Source organism: Idiotropiscis lumnitzeri, chromosome 4 (assembly GCF_059441095.1).
Source record: "Idiotropiscis lumnitzeri isolate Australia: NSW breed Sydney's pygmy pipehorse chromosome 4, RoL_Ilum_1.0, whole genome shotgun sequence".
Lineage (NCBI taxonomy): Eukaryota > Metazoa > Chordata > Actinopteri > Syngnathiformes > Syngnathidae > Idiotropiscis > Idiotropiscis lumnitzeri.
The window spans coordinates 5,712,352-5,736,748 of NC_142394.1; the positions used below are offsets into that span (position 1 = coordinate 5,712,352).

Here is a 24,397-nt window from a genome sequence, read left to right on the forward strand (position 1 = left end):
AAAATACATACATTGTCAATTTTTACTTTCATTCCCAGCTAGAAGATGCCCACCAAAACAAATCCAGTTGAACTCAAAATTGGTACAACCTGTTATGAATAGTATGGAGCTGAAGGCACGGGATAGTAAATATTTAGCACAGTTGAAATTGTGTGTTGATTTTTATTCAAAAGTTACTGTCTGCAGACAAGTACAAATCAGAAAACAGAGTGACTGAAAGAGGGTGGGAGAATAGACAACTCAGGGTGTAGGCAAGAGTGCAGAACACAAAATAGCCAAAAAAGAAATTAAAATTTGAATATATACACGATATCTAATAAGGATTTATACCAATGTAGTGGTAAGCAACAAATAATAAACAGTACTTTTTCCTTAAAAGAATTTTCTTTTTACTTACATAAAATAATTAGGCAAAAGACACAGACTGCTCATCTACTTGATCACATTACATTTGACCACCTCATGTTTCATGTTCTAAGAAGCCAATTATCCATCCTTTAAACATGACCAATCTGCTGACATGGAAGATTAGCGTGAGAGAAGAAGCATGTTTAAGGCTTTAGCATGGAATGACTACAAAAAAAACTCAGTAGACAAAACAGTTCATTAAAAGTCATGTGTGACAAATATATGTCAAAATCTAAGCTTTGTCTAGCTGCCACATCGCTGCTGAATAACTTGTGTTCAATAATTTCTGAAATATGACCTCGTGTTTATTAACAATTGAAGTCTTAGTATTTTCGTGACAGGACTCGAGCTGAGAAACTCTTAAAGCTGAATTTCATTCGTTTTATCCAAACTAATTTACACATTAGGAAAGAAGGTAAAAACCCGGAGACATTATCAAGACAAAAGGAAGAAAACAAAATCAAAACGTAAAAAATACAAATCTAAAAATCTCTCTCACTGCATGAATTTACATGCTTTCAATTTTTCAGTTTCTTGCACATTTCTTTCATTTGTGACTGAAGGATGAAAACAAGAAAACTAAAGAACATATATAAAAATCAGCACCAATTCATATATAATTTTTATTTAAAATGTAGAGATACCCATTTTGACATGATGCTGCTAGGTTGAGAAAGAGAGACGGGGGAGAAAAAAAAAAAAACAACCTAACCAAGAAAAGATTTCATTGGACCGAGCTACTTGTTGTTCAAGGGAACAATTCTCTTAACAGATGGCGTTTAAGGAGTGGTCCAAAGGTCGGGGTAAGCTCCAAGACTTACGTACTACTGGACTGTGGGACTCTTCACAGCATAAACAAGGATCGAGACTAATTCTACATGACATCTCACAATCGTAACCACCAGTGGTTATCAGGACCTCAAAGCGGGAAGATGAACTTAAGAGAGAGGAGGGCAAAGAAAGTACAAGAACAGAAAGACCTCCATCCACTTGGCTAACACGGTACAGGCAAGCTACTACAGTCTGTTTATAAATTACTACATCACACCTGGTAACTTACTACAAATGTAAAAAGGGTTAGACAAAAAAAAACTGAATGTTTCTTAAGTTAAAACACAGCAATCCATTCCCGCTGGGAAAGAAATGAAAAGAAAAGAAACAAAAAGGAAAGGACAAAGAGAAAAGAGGGAAAACGCTATTATGGATTTTTCTTCAGACACGTATCGTCTTTAATAGGTTTGGAAGTGGCCTGTTTCACTATTTTGGAACAGGAAGATCTTAACCAAGATTATAAAAGTATATATTTGAAGTCCTCTCTGAGCAAGCAACACTGAGTGTGGGTCGTCATTGGTCCACATGGAGTACAAGCCAAAATCTTTTTTTTTTTTTCATTTTTGCTTTTTCTTACAGAAAACACACTTGTTTTCGCATCTAAAATTCTCTTTAAATACAAAGCTCCTCTTCTCGTATCCCAGCTTCAACATAATTTGGATATTAGTTTAAAACATCGACACTCCCAGGACCTAGAAGAGAAAAAAAAAATCTTCACTGAGATAATATCCAAAATGGACACCGTTCAAAGACAGAATTAAGGAAAAAACATCACTAAAACATATCTATAAACAAACACAGACACACGCGCAGACACATATACAGTATTTGGATAACCATACAACAATTCTCTCCTAAATGAATGGGGCGTCTTATGAGTGGACCGAGTTCCAAAAATCTGTACATGTGTGACTTTCATGACCACTCAGCTGGACTGACTGGGAGCATTGCACAGGGTGTTAGCACCCTCTGTCGGTAAAGTTTCAGACCACAGTCAATTGACAACAGACGGATGCGTACATGCGGTAGAAAGCAAGATAAAGGGGCAGCTGTCCACGATTATCATCGACGTTATTACAAGCGAGAAACATCTCAGGTTCGATTAACCTTTAAACAGACGCTGCCCAAAACACACCACTCACGACATCTCTGAAAGCAGCCATCTGATTGGCTGAGCCTGAAGCACTCCCAGAATGCTTTGCATCACTTGTGACATGAATGGCAGTTGCTTCTTTTTTGTCAATTGGATTTCTTTCTTGCTTCTTTTGGTTGCTGCATTGTGTGCTAGTATGCTATTTAGTTGATGTTGGGCAATAGTTTTGGTTTTGATGTAACACTGTGACTGTACATAGCGTGGTGATTTGTGACTTGCCTACATCCGCATTGTGTGATCAAGCAAATGTGAACTTAATGTGTCCGCTTGTACTGTTGTTCCGAGTTTTCACAAAAGCCAGTACTGTATTCGAGGCTGTCGCGCAGCAGGAGAATGACCGACTATGATGAGAGAACCTGCCATGCTCGATGGATAACTTGCCCAGCTGTTCACGTCGGATACAGAAGACGAAGACTGGTGCATTTGTGAATGAGTGCTGATCCAAAAATAACATGACTACATTGTTAAATACTTCAATTAAGTACAACCAAACTCAGCTTTGATCCACCTTTTTTAAAAACATACACGAGCATGTATGCATGCTAAGCATACACACATATACATTTACACATACGCAATAAATACATACACTCAGTAGTACCTATCTTATAACTTTACCTTTTGTAAAATGTTTCAAAATTTCAAGAGAAGATAGCTAAAATGGTAAAGGTGGTGGCACACTGTTTCTTAGATCAGTAAATATCAAATTAAACATTTATGATAAATGTGAGTGATGAATTGTTTGGTGTTGACAAGGCACTCATGAACATTGATCAGGGCTCAGCGTCTGGTGTCTGACCTGGATTTCAAGGCCAAGGTGAAAGGAATTTGGCTACAGTGCGCACAGCTCAGATAGCTGAACTCGTACAAAGACGTTTGTTTCATAAGCTTTGTGTCAGCAACTCCAATGAACCATGGCTGACACTGCCAAGTTTTGTGTTGGAGCAGGCGGAGACTTGTTTGTCAACATGCAAATTGTCACACACATAAGCAGCAACTCAGTCTTACCGACTCATCCATGATAGAGGCAGGGTCAAAGTAGTCTGGCTTGAGCTCAGACCGCTCACGGCGATTTTTAGATGGGGGCTAGAAGAGAGGAAGAGTGTGTGTTGAAAATTTACAGTAAAAACAAACAAAAAACAAAGATTTCATAGCAAGGTCGCTCAGGTCGGTTAATGTATCTTAACATGAGAAATATGGGGAATGACTGAAACTTACTGTAAGTACTTGTGAAATCAACTTGGCGTTTGGTATGCAGTCAAGACATATGTTTCAGATTACATTTAGTTCTGGTTTACCACTCATCATGCATGTTTTTTTGGAGCGGGTGTAAATTGTCAAATAAATTGGTCATGATGTTGCAACGCACTGTCAACACAATGTTTCATTAAACAAAACAAAGAGGCCCTTGTACATACAGCCAAAACCAAACTTTTGATGATTACAGTTCTTTTCTTTTTCTATTTGGAAACGACATTGAAAAATGAACACAAGATGCTCTATAATAATTGTTGCAGGCCCAACAAATGAGTCTTCTCTGACAGACTGAATCCTCAAAGTCAACAAGAGCTCAGAGGATTTTAGCAAACCTCTCATGTCGTCTGGGTCAAAGAAAGATGTCTGTTGGAACAAGTGATGATGAAATAAATTGAACGGTTATGTTTGGGGAAAGAGCTGCCAAAGGAAAATGGGCAACCATAGGAAGTTGTTTGGGATGCTCAGATTTATGAGTGTTAAAATGCGACATTAAAATTTAAGAGCACATGGCGATAAATTTAACCAGATGATGGGGGAAAAAAATGGTATTTATATTGCCCAATCACCACCACCGCATTTACCTCGAAGGCCCTTTGCAGCCGCTTTGTGACGGCGCTGCACATCAACCCAGACTATAAATCTAAGAACAATTAAGACAATAAGTATCTTGAGTGATGGCTTCTTTCAAAATTAGCATTAGAAAATAGGGAGGTGACGATATCCAACTTTACGATACGATATCACGATATGAACCCCGCAATACCATAATTTTCGCGATGCTGTGGGAAAACTGTTTCTTTGTACATAACATACAGTTTGCAATGCCGTGTTTGGCTAAAGTGGGCAAAAAACAATGTTTCTTGACAGAGGTGTGGTGCTTTTAATATTATAACATGACAATGATATCGTAGCAATTTTGATATTGTGTTATCGTTACATCCCTATTAGGACATAGCTCATCAGTCATCAATGCACAAAGTGATACAGTACACCTGTAGTGGGGATAGTTGTGGTAATGGTAGAGAATATAATGCAATGTTATGTACCGCAGTAGATACACCATTAGTAGAGCCCTGCATGAGACTGAAGGCGAATATATAAAAGAATGAAGGGCACTTCTAAATGGTTAGGTTAGGGTTTGCCACCTTTTGCATTAATTTACATATATTTGTTACATCATCTTGTATAGTCTTTGGGTTTGGAATCAATTATTAATGGTTCTTACCAGGTCAATGTCCATTGTATCAAAGTCCATGCCTTCATTGAGGTCATCCATACGGCCCTCAGACGACATCATCACATCTTCCACAATCGGCTCTTCATCTTCCTCCATGAGGCCGGTGCCGCGACGGCTGCACAAATACATCAATACACATTATTAAAAAAAAATTGTTTGTTTTGCTTTCGAGACGTGATATCACCTCAGCGTCACGTCCCACTGGGTGGATATCTTACATAGCATGCTGCAGATTGGTCCTGAGCTTGGCGTAGTTCATGGCTCTTTCCTGCTGCTGGCGAGCCTCTTCTTGCTGTCTCTGGGCCAGCATCCACGTCACCTGGGAACTAGACAAATGACAATAATTAGCTGTTACTGTTCACCAACTAGCTAGAAATACTGGTCATCTTGGAAGGGCGATAACAACATCTGCAGCCCCTTGTCAAGGTCTCACATTTTCCCCACATGCTTTTTTTAGTTCTTCCTTGCACTCCTTCCTATTAATTATATATTCTTTTTCTTCTTATTATTCTTATAATAACACAAACAAATTGTAATCCCACTCTCTCACAACAAACATTCCATACAATTGAAGATCCAAGATGACGTGTTCGAGTAATAAGATCGTAAACTTTAGAATTCAAGGAAACCATGTAAGTGTTGAAACTGCTAAGTAGTAATGAAATGTTATAAATGACAAGTGTAAATTACAGCATGAAACTAAGATTCAGCATGTTGCAAAGCTTAAATTCCATTGTAACGTCATCACAAGAGCTTAACTACCCCAAGTCAAAAGAAGACTGTTCTTTTACATTAGACTGATAAACAACTAAAAAGTAATAAAAAGAAATACAGATTGACTTGCATCTAAGCAAAATGTAATGGTCATTGATTTTCTACATTATCAGTCAATGCTTTTTGGAATTTTCAAATTTCAATTTCAATGACAACAGAGTAATTTTGAAGAAGATGCTGAAGTCTTTCTAAAGATATCCATACTTGTAATCCATGGGGGTCTGGTGGTGCTGAGGTGCTTGTTGGTGATGTTGTTGTGGGTGATGATGGGGCTGCGGCTGGTCGTGAGGGAGGGCGTAGACACCCATGTAGCTGTCATCACGACCCCTTTTGGGATCTCGCATGGCAGTGGAGGTGAGGTGGGGGGATGGCAACATGACTGGTGTTTGAATGCCCTGCTGCCAAACCTCACTGCTACTGCTTTCCTCTGGAAGGGAAGAAAAATACGCACATGAAACATGAACACTCGTTCCATCTGAATTACACAGACTTCATTTTGCACAGATGGCTTTTGGTAATTGTGAACAATTCAATCACAATTCCTGTGATGACAGAAACTTGATCCGAACTCCAATACAGCCAGTCACCACCTTTGGTGAATCTGTACCAGCAATGAATTTCATATTTTTGCTGTTGATGAAATTATGTGGAAATTGTGATAATTACAATGCTTCCGCCATCTGCTGTGTTATCTCTTTGCCCATCAACCCCACTGCCGCAGCCAAGATGCTTGGAACACATTGAAAAAGTTGGAAGACATTTTTGCTTTTCTGGGCTTCTACTGTATTATTGCAGCCATGTTTCGTGACTGGGTTCTGGATTGCTCATCAATGGTAAAGTAACAGAAAAGTGACACTAGTTCTGAGTGTTGAACAATGCAGAGAAATCAGATTCCCAAATGCTTGCTACCTTCTGGCAGCTTCCGCTTTGCTGCAGAGGTTCCAGTTGCAGCAGCAGGAGCCTTGGTCTTTTTCGAACGAATGGAGGAGCCTCTGCTGGAGTAGCCACTCATCACTGACATAGTGTCGTCATCACCACCAGCCTGTAGGGAATTCCTGTATGAAATGAGGGGGAGCCAGCAGTCCTCTCTTTGCAGTGCCATCTGGAACGTCATGAAACGCTCTAAGTACATGTGGCTGTGGAGAAATGGAAAAGTGATGGGGATTAGACAAACAAATACATGCTGCCACAGAAAAAATGCAAGTCAAAAGACAACACATTTTGAATGGTGATTTTATTTATTTTAGATATCTCAAACACCTGTTGCCCTGACCAGCCCAACAAAAATCAAACTTACACAGTCCTCTTGTCCTGTCTCATTAGCTTAGAGGAGAATTCGCTGAGGATGTCTAAGAAAGCCAGGTTGAGGGGAGGGCCTCCTTCTCCCTGGGGACTTGGATCCTTAAAAGAAAACTCGATTCCATCCCTGGGAAACAAGTAAAGATAGACAAGAAGAAAAGGAAAATTTGAGGAGGGGCGGATTCTGTTAAATTGGCTTTAAAATACGAGATTGTTGCTACAAATTGAGGAATTGGATGTTTGAACGTGACTACAACCACCAGCATATTATTGCATTAAATCATAAATTAAACTGTTGCCACTCCATAGATGTGGTGTTTGTAACTTGAAAAGTGTAAGGTGAACAAACATGAAAAAAGTCATACTTGTGTAGCATGGCAATGGCATCTCTGGTTTTCACTTGGTCAAGGCCAAAGGTTAGAGAAAATCGACGGGCTAACTCTTTGATTCCACAGAAAGCAGAGGAGGAGCGATCAAACCCATGGCCCAGTTCTGACAGCATTTCATTGAAAAGCTATTTAGAGACAGAGAGGAAACATTTGCATTAACAATTGCAATGTGACTCAAAAAAAAAAAAACTCTTGAATGCCAGAGACCGAGCAAAACTGAACACTGACCTGCTGAAGGCTGAGGATGAGGGTTTTGGCACACTGAATCTTGTCAATTTGCCGGGTCTTACTCATTGTTTCCTTGATGATGTCGCCATAATCATTGTAATACTGTAAAAACAAATCAGGGGAAAAAACAGCAACTTTACTTGCGAATATGAGGAGCAAATATTTGCAACTGTTGGCGTGTTCATGTTCATGCGAGTTCAAGGTTGCAAACGTTCGCCAACAGTTTTGTGGGTTTTTTTTTCTTGTCACGATGAAATTTTGAACAAAATTCAAAGTTCAAAATTCCTTGCAACGAGAAAAGTACAGGTGAAAGTTTGAGACCTTTCACAAACCCTGATGAGAACATTTGCTACCTTCACAAACACTCGAAAATGTTTGCCATTCAATGGGATCGGAGCATAAAAGGCCAAATAGTTGAAGAGATTGTTTTTCGGCTTCTGCATCACTATGAAGTCATAGTGAAAAAAATGATCATTTGAAAAAAAAAAATAAATAAATAAATAAATAAATAAATACTAACCCTCATGTACTGCTTGAAAATGTCAGCTCCGGTTTTCATTTCTACCACACAGTAGATGATCAGTTTACAATAGCCGGCAAGGAGATTTCTCCTCTTGTGTAATGCTTCAATTTTCACTGCCTCGTCATCCTGCTGGCCATCTAAAGATAGAAATCAACACAAACATTCGTCTTCATGATACACTCTTTTTTTCTGCAAAGCTCAATTACTAGCTAACACACCGTAAAGTAATCTCCTTTTCCCTTCAGATATGATCTATATGGGCCAAAAGGTCAAGTAAAATCATGAAAAATGTTGCCAATCACCAATAAAAAAATAATTGGAAATTATAAGAGGATTTATTTTGTGTTAGGACAGTTCGTTCTTCTTTTATAGCCAAATTATTTATTTTGCCTTTGAGTTTACACTTGTTCCAGATGGCATGACCTTTGCTTCAGGCGTTCCAGAAATTAATGGCAAAGAGATGAAACCGAGAGAGGTCAGCGTGACCTTAGCCTTTTCAGAATCAAATCAAGTCTCCCTTGATTCGTTTGAGAAATTCCTTGAAGGCAGTCGTACATATCGTATTCACAAGAATAGGATGTAAACAGAAGTTAAAGCAAAATGCCTCCGGCCAGCTAATGAAAAGGCATGGAAAAAGTACAGGTCACTTGGCTGAAACTTTTGCTAAGGCCTGTATGACCGGTTGACAGGTTTGACCTAAAAACAGCACAAAAGGTTTGTAAACATTTTAAAAGCAGGAGTGGATTGTATATCTAAAACACCATGTCACTTGCGTCCAGAACAAGAGTACCCAGACGATTCAGAGACACAGACAAAAACAACAACAACTGCCAGACCCCCGGACCGCACTGTGTGTGACTTTTTTTTTTGTAGGAGTATGTTAAGGACAAAGTTAATGTCCAACCACTGCTAATAAAAATCGATGACATGAACAATTGAACAACTGCTGCAATCAACAAAGTGAGGCGCGTTTTGGAGGAATTCTTAATGTTGCCCTATTCTATACCCAATAATGGCTCGCCACTGTTCTCAGTTAGCCTATTCATCTGAAGGATCCTACAAAAAGTTGCTCGACGAACATTCCTAAACTTTTTTTGCCACCTGTCCCAGCCTTTTTGGAATGCGTTACAGCCATAAAATTCTATGTTCATGATTTTCTTGCTAAAAACAATAAGGTTTATCGGTTTGAACATTAAATATCTTGACTTTGTGGTTTATTCAATTGTGCGTAGAGGTTGTACATGCCTTGCAAATCATTGTATTACGTTTTTATTTCTAACACAACGTACCAACTCCATTGTGATTGGGTTTGTACACCCGGGAGTAGACTGACAGCTAAGCATTGAAAAGAACACTTCTGTGGGTATTGTGAGTCATACAACCTGAGAAGTCTTAACACCGATCAGAGCAATGGGTGAACATTCACTTGTACCTGTGCTATTGGTGTCGTCATCCTGGTCTATGAAGACATGATTTAAGATGAAGGAGAGCAGTTCGGACTGAAGCGAGTCCTCTGGGGAATAAACCAAGGGCTCAAGGTGTTCCCTGCCTCCAGCCACCATCTGGTGGCTGAAGATGAGCAGGAGGTCACAAAGGATGGTGAATGCCTGGAAAGAAAAGAGAAAAGTAGTTACCCCTCTCATACAGGAGGAGTCCTGGTTAAATATAACAATGAAATACTCTACGTCAGTAAATTTGTAAAGGATTTTTCACGGCTTAAATAAAATGTACTTTTTATTAGGTAAAAATGTCACCTGTTCTTTAACAGCTGTATTGACATTTGTGAGGTACCGTTGACACATCATACTGAAGGCCCTCATCTGTTTCCTCAAAGTAACCATGTCCTCCTGAAAGGTCAGACAGGTGTTTAGCGTTACAGCCATGCGTCACAGAAGTACACTGAAGTGGGGTGAGTCAGTCCTCACCTTTCGGGAGCTGCCTTCAGATAACTTGGCCAGCTGCCACAGGATCACATAGTGGGTACATTGCAGCGAATGGATGACTATCTGCTCAAAAAATTAAAAAAAAAAATTAACATTATAACTTGTAAATGCTCATAGAGTGAATATAATTGTGAGGACATGCTTGTCGATGCTTTCAATCAATTTATTTGATAGTGTTTTTAAATAACCTGCTCGGGCATATCTCCATTCTCTATGCCTGTGTTGAGCAACTTAAAGTTGCTGGTGAACAGGTCCCATCCAGAGAGATCATGTGCACTGCAGGACACACAAGCAAAACAAAGTCAAAAGATGACACTTCTCACTCAAAGACACACAAACACACACGCGCACACACACACACATCATCATCATCATTAATAGACAGCAGAAAAAGCAGATGATGGAATAGAAGATGAAATTCATACTTGTGAAAAGCTGTGATCCTCTTTAGAGTTGACAAAACCTGATAAGCATCATCTTCGTCAGTATCTTCACCCTTGAAAGAGAAATGTGGTTCAATTAACAATGCTTGTGATGACCGACTTGGTGGCTGTAAAGCTGGTGACGTGGTGAATCTCGAAAACGTGGGGCTGGGACGGCGGCGTCCCTACCATCGTTAAATAAATACAGATCGCACAAATCAAAATAACATTTGAAAAATTATAGGAATGGATCTGGAATGGATAAATAATGATACATATTCATGTCGTAATATTCTCACAGCACTACATTGGCACAGGAAGGAGTCACAAATGGCTCTTCCGCAAAGGGCAGCCAGTGTGGCGAGACACCATGCCTCCGATTGTCAACATGCATCTTAAACGAACACATTAATTTTATTGTTCGCTAGAAAAGACATTAGAGAGGAAGAAGTGCAAAATAGCGTTCACGTAGCCTTACCTAAATCAACCTAATATTAATTTGAGTAATATGTCCGAGACCGCAAACAGAACAGGGTGGAGCTTATCGATACTGTAGATTTGAAAAAAAAAAGTCAGCCCTGGAGTTCATTTAGTACTGGGGCTCAGTACCCATTATTAATACTTGGTATTGGTTAGTATGCCAATAGAGAACTTCTATTCATATTCAGTCTGAAAAAAGTGCTATAGATACATTGCACGCCCAAAAAGTAATCACCAGACACACAATGAGAGAGCAAGTCTACATCAACTGCAGCTGTTTTTGGTGACATGATTCAATTAAACCATTAATCACCATTCAATTATTACTTAAGGTAAGCATGCACAGGGATAAGACTACAAGAAATAATCTTTCTTTCAAAAAAAGGAAGAGAAAGAAAGAGAGAACAAAAGAGAGAAGGAGAAAGAGAAAGAGAGAGAGAATATAACCAAGTATAATTGACAGGCAGAGGGGTTAGAAAAAGGCAACTGACTCATACCTCTTGTAGAAAATCCTCCAGTAGCCTGTTGAACTTGTCCACCAGCTCATCCAGCAGCTGGGACCGGGCAATGTCGACCCTGTTAAATATTGTGAACTCTTCATTGCAGAGAGCATGGTAGGTCTTGGAGCATGTCTCCAAAACTTCAGTGTCTGTGTGCTTCTCCACGATTTCCTTGATCTGGCGGAGCAGGGCTTCAAGGTGCTGCAGTCAACAAACAAATTTCATTGTCAACAAAGTCCAACAGGTGGGATTGACATCTGTACTGATTAATTGGCAATATTCATACAGTGCAACAACAACACAATTTATTTATGTAGCAATCCCATAAAAATAATTAACTACAAAAAATGGAGTATGTTGATCAAATAAGATGTATATTTTTAAGTGACTGGTAGAGACAGTCATCATAGTGACTATGGAAGTGAGAGCGCGAAAGCTCTGGACCAGCTACAATCATGTATTGTATTGCATAATAATATTATAATACGCCGTATTTTTTACAATCAATGGGTACACAGTAATAAAGGGCGCAGTCTCAGTTGCGGGCGCTATTTCAGTATTTACCACATACATAGGACACACCGTATTACTAAGTGCAGGCATGCCAAAACATACCTTACCTTAGCATGCATGGACACCAAAACATATGCTAGTATGCATGCATCAGTTTGGCAAAAGACAGTGTTCGGTTGTACTCGAGTAATTTTTTTTAAATCAGTCCTCAACCACTAAACCATCAAAGTCATATAGTATAGTATAGTATAGTATAGTGTAATATAATATAATATATTTAGGCAAACAGCCATCCATGTGTTCGGATGAGCTTGGCATATATTGACTGCATGGGTGGTGTAGTAACCATGTTATAGTACTGTATACCAACAAAGAAGAAAAATTGGCTGACCTTTTCCAGACGTCCTGTGGTGTAAATTTCCAGGTCAAAGAACTGAGGAAGCTGCAATAAGTTGGTCACCTTCTCTGCATCCACAGCATACTGTTGGGCAAACATTTAACTAAATGCTGCTTACTGAAAGTGAAAGCATTTAAGTAATGACATACCTTTGCCAGTAGAGGAGGCAAAGCCACCGCAAAGAGTTCTGTCATTCTGGTTCTGTCATCAAGCTGAGTCTTCTTTTCTTTCGCTGTCATCACCTGAATACAAGTCAAATACCTTTGTGCTGTAGCAATTCAATACTCAAGTGATTAACAGCAGTTAAATTAAAGTCAAAAGTTATTCACAAACTAATATTTGTTTTGTCATGATGTAAACTCTGACAAGGATAACTCATGAAAGGGTGCTTTTAAAAGCCGTTGGTTGATTCAATTTATGCATAGGCTGAACCCTTAGATTCAGACTGATAATCTAAGCTCTAAAGTGATAACGTTCCAGACAAAAACAGAAAAGGACGACAATGTAATAAGTAGCAAAACCTTTAAATACATTTTTATCCCCCGAGCAACTTACCCGCTTGCCCGTGCCTCTTCCCACAGGGGGGTGACATTCAGCAGCCTGACGTACAGTGCACAGCATGATTTCAATCAAAGCTGTCTCTTGTCTGTCTGTAAGAGCTACAAGTCACAAAGACAAAAGTCCTGGTTAATAAATAAACATATTTGTTTCAAACTATTTGTCAGTACCACGTGATGTGGATTTCGTCATACCTTCCTCGCCTGGCAATGGGTCATCCAAGAGTAAACTGCTCATACAGTCCCAGTCCTTTAGTAACTCTGGACCACAATCCCAGAGAGAATCCACTAAGTAGGCTGCATGTTCATGGAGCTAAAACAATTTTCACACAGGATAGGTGAACTTGGAAGTTTGCAGGCAACCGACTGAGACAGACTAATAAAACGTGTGTACCTCACTCTCCAGGAAGAAGAAGACAGTGGTCTTGATGAGGTTGGCGTTGGGACTTTGTCTGCCCCTCCTTTTAGGGGCACCTTCCTCCTCAGGTTCTCTCTGGCTAAACAATCTTTGAAAACAGAGTAATTTGGCAACTTAAATAACCTACTCCCACAAAATCCATTAGATGTATTTGTGTATTATGTTTGTTTTTTTTAACAGTAATGTCACAGCTTCTTATACGCAAATTAAATTAATGATCAATATACCACAAGTGCAAATTCCACTTTTTGGTTGTATTTATTTCCAAAGTTGTAACGTGTACTGGAATTCTCAGAGAACACTAAACCCTTTAAACATCACTATAATCCAAATGTGGTCATAAATAGAGAGTTATAAACTAAATATTAATGTAAACACGACGTACAAACTAATATAAATTCCTTGTATCCTGGTAGGTAAGACACAATAAAACTTGAGCATGGAGTAAGGACAGACGCCAAATGTAGAACATCAGCTCGTCAGTGAAAAGCTCAATTCTGTTCAAGTCCGATCAGACATACTTTTTGTAGAGAAATTCTCCTGCTGCAACAGCAACAGGCCTGTGTGCTGAGTAGACCAGATGATAGACGCTCTCACAATCCTCAGGGGTCAACACCTCATCTGTACTACTGCAGAAACAAATTCAAGTTAAAAAGGCACAAACTAAATTGTTACAAGTTACTCCTGTGTGCAGGATGTAATACTTTGAGAATATCAGTGAGTGTACAAAGGGTTTCCGATGAAGAGAAGATGATTTTTCCACTGATAAGTGCTAAACAGTGTTTCAAGTCTGAGACAACCATTTAGAACAAAAGTGTCAAACTCTGGTCCTGGAGGGCCGCTTTTCTGCATGTTTTCCATCTCTCCCCACCGCAACACACCTGATTCAAATGATCAGGATACTTATCAGACTCCTTCAGAGCTTGCTGTGTCAGACTTCTTCGGAGCTTGGTGATGAGCTGATCATTTGAATCAGGTGTGTTGCAACTCCAGGACCGGAGTGTCAATGATTTAGAACTTACTTCAAAACTAAAGTGAGCAACTTAATTGCTTGTACGGCAACGTCATACTCCTTATCAAGGGTCATGGAGACAATGCGGTCCTAGAGGAAAAAAAGAAAGGGAAGTAATTTTTAACAGGTTTTGTCAGCCATGTCAATGACAATTGAGTTTTTGTTAAATATGTAGCAAGTAGAGTGAATGTTGTGCTTAAAATGGCCAGCAGGTGGCGCTTACCTTGAAGCGACTGGTGAAGAGTTCCAGCCTTGCATTAAGCTCTCGGTTGTAGTACAGACCCTGTAGAGCTGTCAAACACTTAAGCCGCACTTCACCTTGCTAAAAGAATTTGAAAACATAAGAACGTTTTAAAATTCAAGTATTCAGTCACCACATACACACATGAACACACACACACACACACACACACATTTGCATCAAACAAGTGAAAACGCAGGAAGCTAGATGAAAATTAAACAGTTTTAAAAAAAAAACTGTAAATATATTTCAGCTGTTGATATTTTTGGGTTCATAAATGAATGATAAAGCTTTCAACCACGGGTTTGATTTAGGGTTGGCATGGACTCATATGGGACAATGCGTCCTTTACGGATCCGTTTTTCGGTTTTGCAATTCACTTTGTGTTGAATGTGCAAGTGAGTGAATCCGTGCACGTTCCACCACTCGCAGTTTTAACAAAGTACTGTAAGTAAAACAGAGGATTTAAGAGGAGAACAAATGTGTGTCGAGTTATGTCTCCAGAGAATGGCTTGTTTTTTATTTTTATGCTTTAATTTTTGTTTACATGTTGACAATAAAGGGCATTATGATTCTGATTTATACCAATGTATTGTCACATACATAAAACTCATCAAGGAATAAGTGGCAGTTTACAATTCATAAGAGTTGTGTTTAATGGTCATTATTCAGTAGATCACAACAAGCAAACATGTATCAAAATTGTACCAAACTATGACCAAAACTCCAAGGTACGGAATGTACCGTGGATTAACTGTATCGTTCTAGCTCAAATTTAAATGTGGTATTGATTTTTTGCATCGGGTAGAATAACGGACATTGGGGAAAAAAAATTATTTCTGGTGGCTAAAATAAATTTTTATTCATGTATCCCTGACAAGTTGTCCAAAACAGGGAGATATTTGATTTGACTAAAATGTCAAGGGAACATTGTCTTCATGCAAAAAAAGGAAGAATATGATGAAGAAAAATCTGACTAAACTAACCCACCTTATCGTGCATGGTCCATCCCACATACTTTAGATAGCTGTCGTTAAGGAAGGCATCACTGTAGAGCTTCATCCAAACTCCAATTTCTTCTATACAGATGGCTCTGATTTCTGCTATTGAATCGCTGTTGTTGAAACATCATAATTATTAGTTAACAGAAAATGCAACAAATATATCTTGCACAGCAACAAGAACAAAAAAAGTCATTTGATGGTTCCATACCGATAACGATGTACAAAGACTCCTTTAAATATTGCATTCATCATGTTTTCAATCTCATCCTGGTTTTCTTGGAGCTGAAATGGAAACAAACTCAATTACTCAACATTGCCGTGAAAAAAAACATCAACATGGAAGAGTTCTGCGGCACAAGGACATTCTCTCAGAAACATTGTGGAATGACGATTGAGTCTTGTCTGTCATTTCATTGACCATTACAGATTTTCCCTTCCTTTATCACAATGGTACTATCAAGATTGCCCATGGGAGCAAGTAGCAGCCAAATATGCCACCAGGCTGTGGCGAGGCAGTCTAACAGTGTACTGTCAAGGCAGATGGAAGGCAGGTGGGACCTGCTGGGATATACCCCAGTTAACAGAAGCTAGTTGAATAACACTATGTATGAACATACAGACATTTTGACCACCAGCGCTATTATCATAACTCCAAAAGAGGAAGGCATGTATTCTTTAGCAAAAGAAAGTGATTCACATTGATTAACTGATGCATAGTTACCAAAGCACAAATGCCTATTACGCATCGTTACCAAAACCTTGGTTCCTATTTAAATCTTTGTCATTAATTTAAAAAGGAAAATAATACAATGCTAACCCAGCTGGAGTTTGGGACGTGGTGAAAGTTGTTAGAATATCACGATGTGGCAAAAAAAAAAGTAGCAGCAGAATTCTTTATTCACCCTAAAGACTAAACTCAGAAGACACATTGATCGCTGCAGTTTCCATAAACAACACATGAGGGCACTGCAGACAAATGACAATAACAGAAGGCTGAACAATAATTTGTCCAAATGTTGGCATGCGTCGCATGACATGACTACTGCTCAGGAGTCTACTGCAAGGTTATTTCAGTAAACAAAAACAAAAAAAATACTAAAATAGTAAAAACGTTGTCGTTAACTAAATAAAATAAAAGTGAAACGGCATTTTACATTTACAAAACTAACTAAAACTACCTATCATTGTAGAGAAAATGTGCAACGAATCTCAAAATCCCATTAAAACTAACAAAAAAATTCAAAGACCATAATAACCCTGGTCCACGGTGAAAATATGACATGTGGAGGGTCTTACCCTTTTCTATGAACCCAAATTTAATTTAAATTTAACTCCAGATTTCCAAAATTGTATTCCTATAATTAAAAGCAACCATACCTCTTTACGTTTCTGCAAGAGGAGTTCCAGTCTGTCATTGGCCCTTTTGGCCACAATTTTATTCCTCTCTGCCTCGTATTGTCGCTGGGTGTTGTCCATGTTAATGCTCAAGTTTAGAGCTACATTCACCAGGGCTGTCATCAGCTTCATTGCTGTTAAAAAGACACAGTGCCAAGAAGGGTGAGTTTCACAAATCAATTACCGCAATTTACGGACTACAATATGCAGCGGAATTTAAACATAAAATCACATTTGTCCGTACATTGGGCATTTGGTATTAATAGCTGCGGGTCTCCACATTAAAACAGGGGATAGTTGCAAAGAAAGAAGTCACAGAGATGGATTCTTTTAAAACTTTGATTTAAGTTAAACCATGTAGACACGTTACCCCCCCCCCCCCTCACAAAAAATGCTGAACACAGCTAGTTACAGGCCTTCCAGAACCTTTCTCAGTCACTCTTGCTGTCACACAAGGCCAATTTGTCAGCTGTCCACAAATGTCTGTGGCAGTGCAGCCTTTGGAAAGCCGTTAGGTGTTTGCGAGATGTCGCTCCATGGTCAGAAATGCTATATTCCATGGATAACTGTTAGCGCCTGTTGACTGTCTACTATATCTTCTATATTTGCTCCAACACAGCTGCGTACCACTACGCACACAGACTTTCACCTTTCTCCAACCATAAATGGCAGATGAATATTCAGTAAGAGGGCAGACTGGGGACAGTTTCATTAGACCACTGTGACGATTTCATCAATTTCAATGTAGGAGACTTTGGGTAAATCTATTGACGGCTTGAAGGTCATAAATAAAAAATTAATAAATAAACCGCATCACATTAAACAGCATGGGTCAAAGCGTGGGAAAAAAGTAGCGGTTTACAGTCCGGAAAATATGGTAACACTCCACAAAGGCCGGCTCAGTACATTTCAAATTTAGTTGTCCTTCAAGTCAATGTTATTATGGTGATATCTCCAGCCCTTCTATTCTATTTTAGAGTAACAATCTTACCTGCCAGTGTAGATGTGTGTCTGAAGGCTCTGACTTGAGAGTCTGATAGTCCGGTGAGAAGGGAGATCACTGTGTCCATCATATATTCATCATAGATGATACTGTATTGACACTGCCGCACTAGGACTGAAATGAATTCACAAAAACTTGATTTGAACTTCTTCCACAGGGGCCCTGCTATAGTAAGAGGGTAATCTCCACTGTCCTACAGAGGAAAAGAGAAGAGTTATTACCAAGGTGCTCCTCCATGTGTCAGGAGCCATGAAATTGTATGTGCAAAAAGCAGTGATTCTAAGAAAATACAAAAATCTACAATATACAGCAAATGCACAAATTAAATTATTACCTCATCAAATTCCTCTGTCATTCGTCTGATAATTTCGGAGTTCTGCATGTTGCGGAACATTTCTCCACTAACAACACCTGATCAAATCAGGAAGAAAATGTGTTATCCAGAGCGAAATTCACACATGAGTTTAAGACAGGCCAATATGGTTGAAAAGTGAATCATGACATTAGTATTTCACGTCAGTTGATATTGATATATATTGCAGATAATATTTTTTTACTCCTCAAAATGAGGACTTAAATGTTCAAAAGAAAAAGCTGAATTTAGGTAAAGTAATTTTATTTTAAAATATATTATACAAGTCAAATTAACTCAAATTAAATTAAATATTAAATAAACGTATTTTTGAACAGAACGTGCTTAGCAGGACGGGGCGAATCATGAATCATATCAGTCTATTGAAAATAAAAAAGTTGTACTATAAAAAGGATGACATCAATTGTCGAGAAAATAAAAGTACTATTTAAAATACCTGGTAGCAAAATTAATTTTCAAGGAATTTATGCTGTTGTTGTATACATAGTAATGCAGTGTAATGTACAATGTTGTTAACATGCATGCTCCTCCAACAATGCACCATAAATTCTTATTTAGAGGTGGGCATTCAGTCAGACTGATTGACTGATATGTCAGTCCATCACTGAGGGATGCTGATTTTGCTGACGATTCACAGGAAACGTAAAAAAAAATTATTATTATTTTATTTATTTTTTTTACACAAAACTCATAAGAAGTAGATTTTCATCGTCACAAGTACTGACGGACGTTCGTTTGGCTGACAACTGTTTTTGATAGGATCTCAGCGTGAACTTTTAAAAGGGGCGGAACCAAAAGACATCACTTCACTCTGCTATGACAACACAAATCTACATTTGTTTGAGGCTCAACTTTGTTTTCTGTACCATACTTTCACGGCCCACACTTAAAATTCTTAAATTTCCTCTAAAGTGGACGGACGGGGCCCCTAATAATGCGGCGCCCAGTTCCAAAATCTATAAATGTAGTTGTGACTTTGCTGGGAGCATTATCTGCCGACACACTGCTTATATAAAGGAAAAGCGGACGCGATTGAGCACACCATGCAGATGTGAAAGAGGACGCTAAAGACACCGCCCAGTAGGTACTGTAGTGCAGCAAATGAATGCGGAGCTCGCCATCATTACAGTTGGACATCGGTGTAAACAGGGCGTGCAAAATTAAGTTGCGAGCGGAAAGCAAGCAATAGATGACAGGTGGCGAACATAGCAATACTAAGACTGGGAGGCACAGTTGGTGAGTTACGCGACAATTTGTGAATGGATTGTGGATGCTTGATCTAACTGGTAGCCACATTAGCCACTAATGAGCCTGCTTGCATTGTTTGCGCTTTCGCAAACATCTGTATCATTTCCGAGGGACCGCACTGCAACAAGACTGACTGACACTGTCAAGAGGGAACCTGTCAACTTAAATAGATCAAAAAAGTACAATCGAACTCAGTTTTGGTCCTGTTGCCTTTTTAAAAATATAAGCTAACATGAATGGTAGCTTATGTTTTAAAGATGGCGTACGTTTTACCATGCCTGCGACCAATAACGCGGTGAGCCTTATGTATGTGAGATAGCACCCGTAACTAAGACAGCAGCTTTTAATACAGTGCGCCGTCTGGCTGTGAAAATACCGCACGTGTATTTATTTGCATATAAACCTTTATGATTGTGGTTACCAGTTAAAGCTTGGTGAAATTATTTATATTTAAGACTGTCTCGTGTGTGTGTGTGCGTGTCTGAATACAAGCAGCCTGTTTCCATTGACAATATATGGAAACACAGACTGACGGACCGAGGGACTTATAATTGACTAACTACCTGTTGAATTGACTGACCATCTGATGATTACAATTCGGTTCGGCTTTAAAAAATGACGCACTGACTAATGACAGACAGGTACCCAGGCCACTGTCGGATGCCGAATGATGGACTGGCAAAATGTAGTAAAAGGCTCACCTATGCTTATTTGTGGAAGATGCTACTCCAAAGCAGTATGGTTAAAGCAGTTACATTAACCTTTATTCGTTCGTTCGTTGTTCACACAAAGTAAGAATAGCAAATTAATACACGCTTAAAGTGCATGTATTACAGTTTGACCATCCGTCTTTTTAGCTGGTTCATTATGTCATAGGATATTTTTGACTTGCCTGTGCAGTGCAACGCTGAGAGGGTCGGAGCTAGCAAAACTACTTCAACATCAGGTATCACTTTGATCATGTTCATATTGACAATATAATCTCATTGCAAGAGTTGCACTGAGGCGACTGCTCATTCATTTTAATGAAGTTAAGGTTAAGCCACACTTTCATTCAGCATACGAATGCCACTTACACACTTTTTTGCTGGTTCGGCAGAAAAAAACTATGACCTGCATTCTGCACACAAAATCTGTAACGCTTTTCAATCCAAGTAGGATATGAGAAGTGGCACTAATTAATAATAACGCTTGAACCAGTTGCTGGTATTTGCTTCATTAAGAACCACAATGTGCTAAAATAACATCTAATTACATACCTTTGCACCCTGAGCACTGGATGAAGAAGTTGATGAGATCAAGCAGTGCAACGTCTCTGTCATGTTTGTAAGACTCAATCCACTCATCAACAACAGACTATAGAGGGCAATAAAGATGTTTGAAGATACATGAGAAACATGATTTTCTTGAAAAGGACAATACAAGTGTTTGTGATAGAACATATCCCACCTGCATTGCACTCCGCCCCATCTTCACCACCTCAAACAGCATCATGTTTTCCATGCCATTCTCCTGGTGGTGGCCATTTATCCGACCTGCCCCCTTTGTCCCCTTGCTTTTGTCTCCTGCTGGTTTCTTCCCCTTCTTTCCACCCTGAAGAAAACCAATAACATTAGGGGAAATAATCTTCAACGTGGTCCTTATGTCAAGCGCAGAGACAGTACCGTATTTACAAAAGTTAAGGATATCGTGGCTATGTAGTTTTGCAGCTTTGTTCATGTTTGACATCTATCCATCTATCCATTTTCTTTAGCGCTCGAAGCTTACCCCAGCTGCCTTGGGACTGCTTGCTATTCAGGCCATGCACATCAAATGACATTTAGTATTATCAAAATTAATGCTACAAATTTGCTGTTTTGTATTGGACAAAGCCAAGGTCACCTTGAACAGATACAAAAAAAACACTTACAAATACTGTTCCTCTAGTATCTGTGTCAAATGGCTGAATTTACCAATTGCCTAATGTTAATTTAGTGGCAATATGGATTTTTTTTTTTGCATTTAAACTTCAAGTAACACATGAACTGTATATACACACGACACGTATATCACTGCATTTACATTTACGCAACACAAGAAGGAACCCAGAGATACCTAAAAAGCACATTAACAACTATAAAGTGACGACACGGAAGTAAATAACTACAATAAAGAAATAATCAAATACTGTTTTATTTAACGTAGGTCTAGGCATTTGAGAGGGGCTGAATTCCGATCTGAAGAAACATTCTTCTATTCCAGCACCCAAGAGCCAAATTCTGCTAGTTGGAAGGAAAAAGTTTCAATTGTGCAACTCGAAATTTATCGCGTAAACACATGACAATTAATGGCTTATTAGTGAATGTCCTATCAGCAAAGACTGATTGACTCTTCTGATCTGCCCATATGGAGGCATACAACAAAAAGACTTTAAACAAAATTCCAGAAAGATGGTGGGACAATTTTGGTATTCACGATTATATCAATTGTCTGTTTTGCCTAAATACCTGATTAAAAATAGTGAGTTACTTCCCATAGAGATGGAAGCCTTTACATACCTTTCCTTTAGCTGAATTTGAACTCCTCCCATCTGGATCTTCTGAAAAGTCTGTGTCTGAAGAAAATTGTGTGTCTGTATCCCTAGTGATGGGAAAATAAATGTGGAACAAAATGAACATTTGGGTCCAAATAGAGCAAACTAACAGGACCAAAATGACAAGAACCACTTACTGAGCATAAGGGAAGTCGGCTGGTATTTCTGGTGCTGCTATCATTTCTCTAACATCTTCTGGATAACTTCCAATTTATGACTGGCTTGTAACACTCAGAAAACACAAGACACTGAAGCTTGCATGAAACCTAAATTGAGATCAAATTAGAGAAGTAACAGTTAAAAAAAAACAAATAAAAAAACAGATGAAAACAAAATTTTCTTGCTTCACATGGTAACAGTGGGCGGTACAGATGCTCTTGTGGCACTCAGCACTCAAAGCATTGGTTCCCTCTTCCTCGTCCCCCTTGCTTTACAATCATTGGAGTATCTTCCTCACTGGCCATATATGGACGTGCTCTGTCCGCCCCACACATATTTCGACCAATCAAAACACGTTACCAACATCAACAAGATACTGCAGGCCACAACTATTGCTTTACTGTACTGTATGGAAAAGTGTCACATACATGCAAGGATATAGATAACTTTTGAAAGGCAATCAGCTACTTGCCTATTGCACTAAAACGATATAATTACGCAAATTCACCGGTGATGAACCGCATTGTGCACCCTACAACATGTAATGATCCGTCATTACAGTACTAGAGCCAATTCATAAGTAAATTAATAAATAAGTAAGGCATAATACAGTAGGAGGCCGGTGGCTGCTTACAAAGAGACAGTATTTGCCATGATAACGCAGGTACACTAGCTACCGGAAACTACGACGATATGAATCACACCTGTAAACATGTGCTTTGTTTGTAACGTAACGTGGCATTGCTTGTTCAAATCTTTGCATTTGTGATTTGAAAACATTGAATGTGCCCATTTCGCCAGTTACTGTGTAAATATTAGACGATGACGGGATTCAATGGGTGTTAACTGAAAAAGTGGCGCCAAATCGCTCAGTGAATCTCATAAACTTGCCACCGTGAAGCCAGGGGCGAGGATCTTGGATAGCAACGGGGCGAAAAGCTCCATTATGAGGAGTTGGAAAGACAACGCAGCTGCACACAAATGCCCGCGTTCCCACCAACGGAGCCGACGTGACCAAGCTCTTCGTCGGTTCCTGTCAAAATTGACACCGGTGCGCGGGTGGTGCTAGCGGCGCTAGCAACCGTGAATTTCGGAGATCTCGTGAGTGGAAATGCTAAAGCGAGTGCACTATATCTATGAGTAAAAGTCTGATTTGAATTTCCACGCAAACTGTTTCAGCGTTGGGTCTATGGTAGGACGACCATAAAAACACAACAACGCATGCTCGGCGGTGCGATCACATGCTAATATTAGCGAGGAGAGACTGGCGTGAGAAGCAAGCGCATCCAATGACCCTTTTTTCACCAATAAACTACACTTTTCCCAGGATCATCTTTAATACCACAAACACCAATAATTAAAATAATGCTTCACGAGTGTAACAAACTCCGATTGGCCAACTATGCTAACAGAACGTGCTAACGTTCCCTAAAAAAACATCACGTCCTTGCGTCCTCCATCTTGCCTCGGGAGTTTCAGTACCGTATTGCATAAGCAACAAACACTGTTTACAATTGTTGTGAAGTACAACCAAGTCCATCGAAACAACAAAACCTTTCGCTGTGTTTCGACCGATCTATTTAGCGTCGTTGCGGTAAGAATCTAGTGCGATAGCTCGCCACCAACCACAGAAAAGCTAGCCTCTCGCAGCGGAGCTAACGAGGCGACTTGGTTGAGGAGGCAGACATCCGCGCTCTAGGCTCAACTAGCCTGGCTAGCAAGCGGCTAGCAAAATACAAATCAACTAAGTTCCACATAGCTTTCCGCCATTTTACAGCTAACTTACCTTGCCGAGAAATATTAGTCCCAGCTGATTCCTAATGTGAACTACTTCGACAAGCCTCAGGTCGAATCTCACTCTAAATTCAGTCAAAAAGAGTTTAAAAGTCGCGGTCAGAGGCGGTTTCGGACGTTCTCTCACCCGCTTGCTCCGTAGTTCAATTTGTTGTTTCGACGACCTGGGAGGAGGAAATCCTAGTACAGAGCTACCACCTAGCGGCCACAACATTGGCACTCGAGGATTCGACACCTAGTGGCCATTGCTCAGTATTGCACGTCAGA

The 24,397-nt window shown here is 39.4% G+C and overlaps 1 protein-coding gene across 1 annotated transcript; it reads right to left on the reverse strand.

The window, feature by feature from the left end:
• Positions 1-142: 142 nt before the first annotated feature.
• Positions 143-24,316, reverse strand: LOC148337913 (cohesin subunit SA-2-like). The gene is made up of 34 exons (XM_088293332.1): positions 24,123-24,316; positions 22,315-22,443; positions 22,143-22,224; positions 21,055-21,198; positions 20,865-20,961; positions 18,319-18,395; positions 17,973-18,177; positions 16,964-17,115; positions 15,795-15,868; positions 15,573-15,696; positions 14,565-14,663; positions 14,352-14,431; positions 13,851-13,958; positions 13,306-13,417; positions 13,107-13,224; positions 12,910-13,013; positions 12,504-12,596; positions 12,349-12,438; positions 11,442-11,645; positions 10,468-10,538; positions 10,231-10,318; positions 10,025-10,105; positions 9,854-9,946; positions 9,532-9,706; positions 8,097-8,236; positions 7,577-7,678; positions 7,325-7,473; positions 6,958-7,086; positions 6,570-6,796; positions 5,865-6,087; positions 5,105-5,212; positions 4,875-5,001; positions 3,401-3,478; positions 143-1,931 (listed from the first exon to the last, which is right to left on the reverse strand). Exons 2-34 carry the CDS (start codon positions 22,356-22,358, stop codon positions 1,908-1,910), a joined length of 3,822 nt encoding a protein of 1,273 aa, XP_088149458.1. The 5' UTR covers positions 22,359-22,443; positions 24,123-24,316; the 3' UTR covers positions 143-1,907.
• Positions 24,317-24,397: the final 81 nt, after the last annotated feature.

Bases quoted from the DNA above. Each gene is read 5' to 3' on its own strand.
- LOC148337913 (XM_088293332.1), bottom strand. From the start codon at position 22,358: ATGATAGCAGCACCAGAAATACCAGCCGACTTCCCTTATGCTCA. The intron at 21,199-22,142 runs GTATGTAAAGGC...GGTTTTCTTCAG, and splicing joins CAAATTCAGCTAAAGGAAAG to GGTGGAAAGAAGGGGAAGAA. The intron at 7,679-8,096 runs GTTAGTATTTAT...TTGTTTTTACAG, and splicing joins TTTTCAAGCAGTACATGAGG to TATTACAATGATTATGGCGA.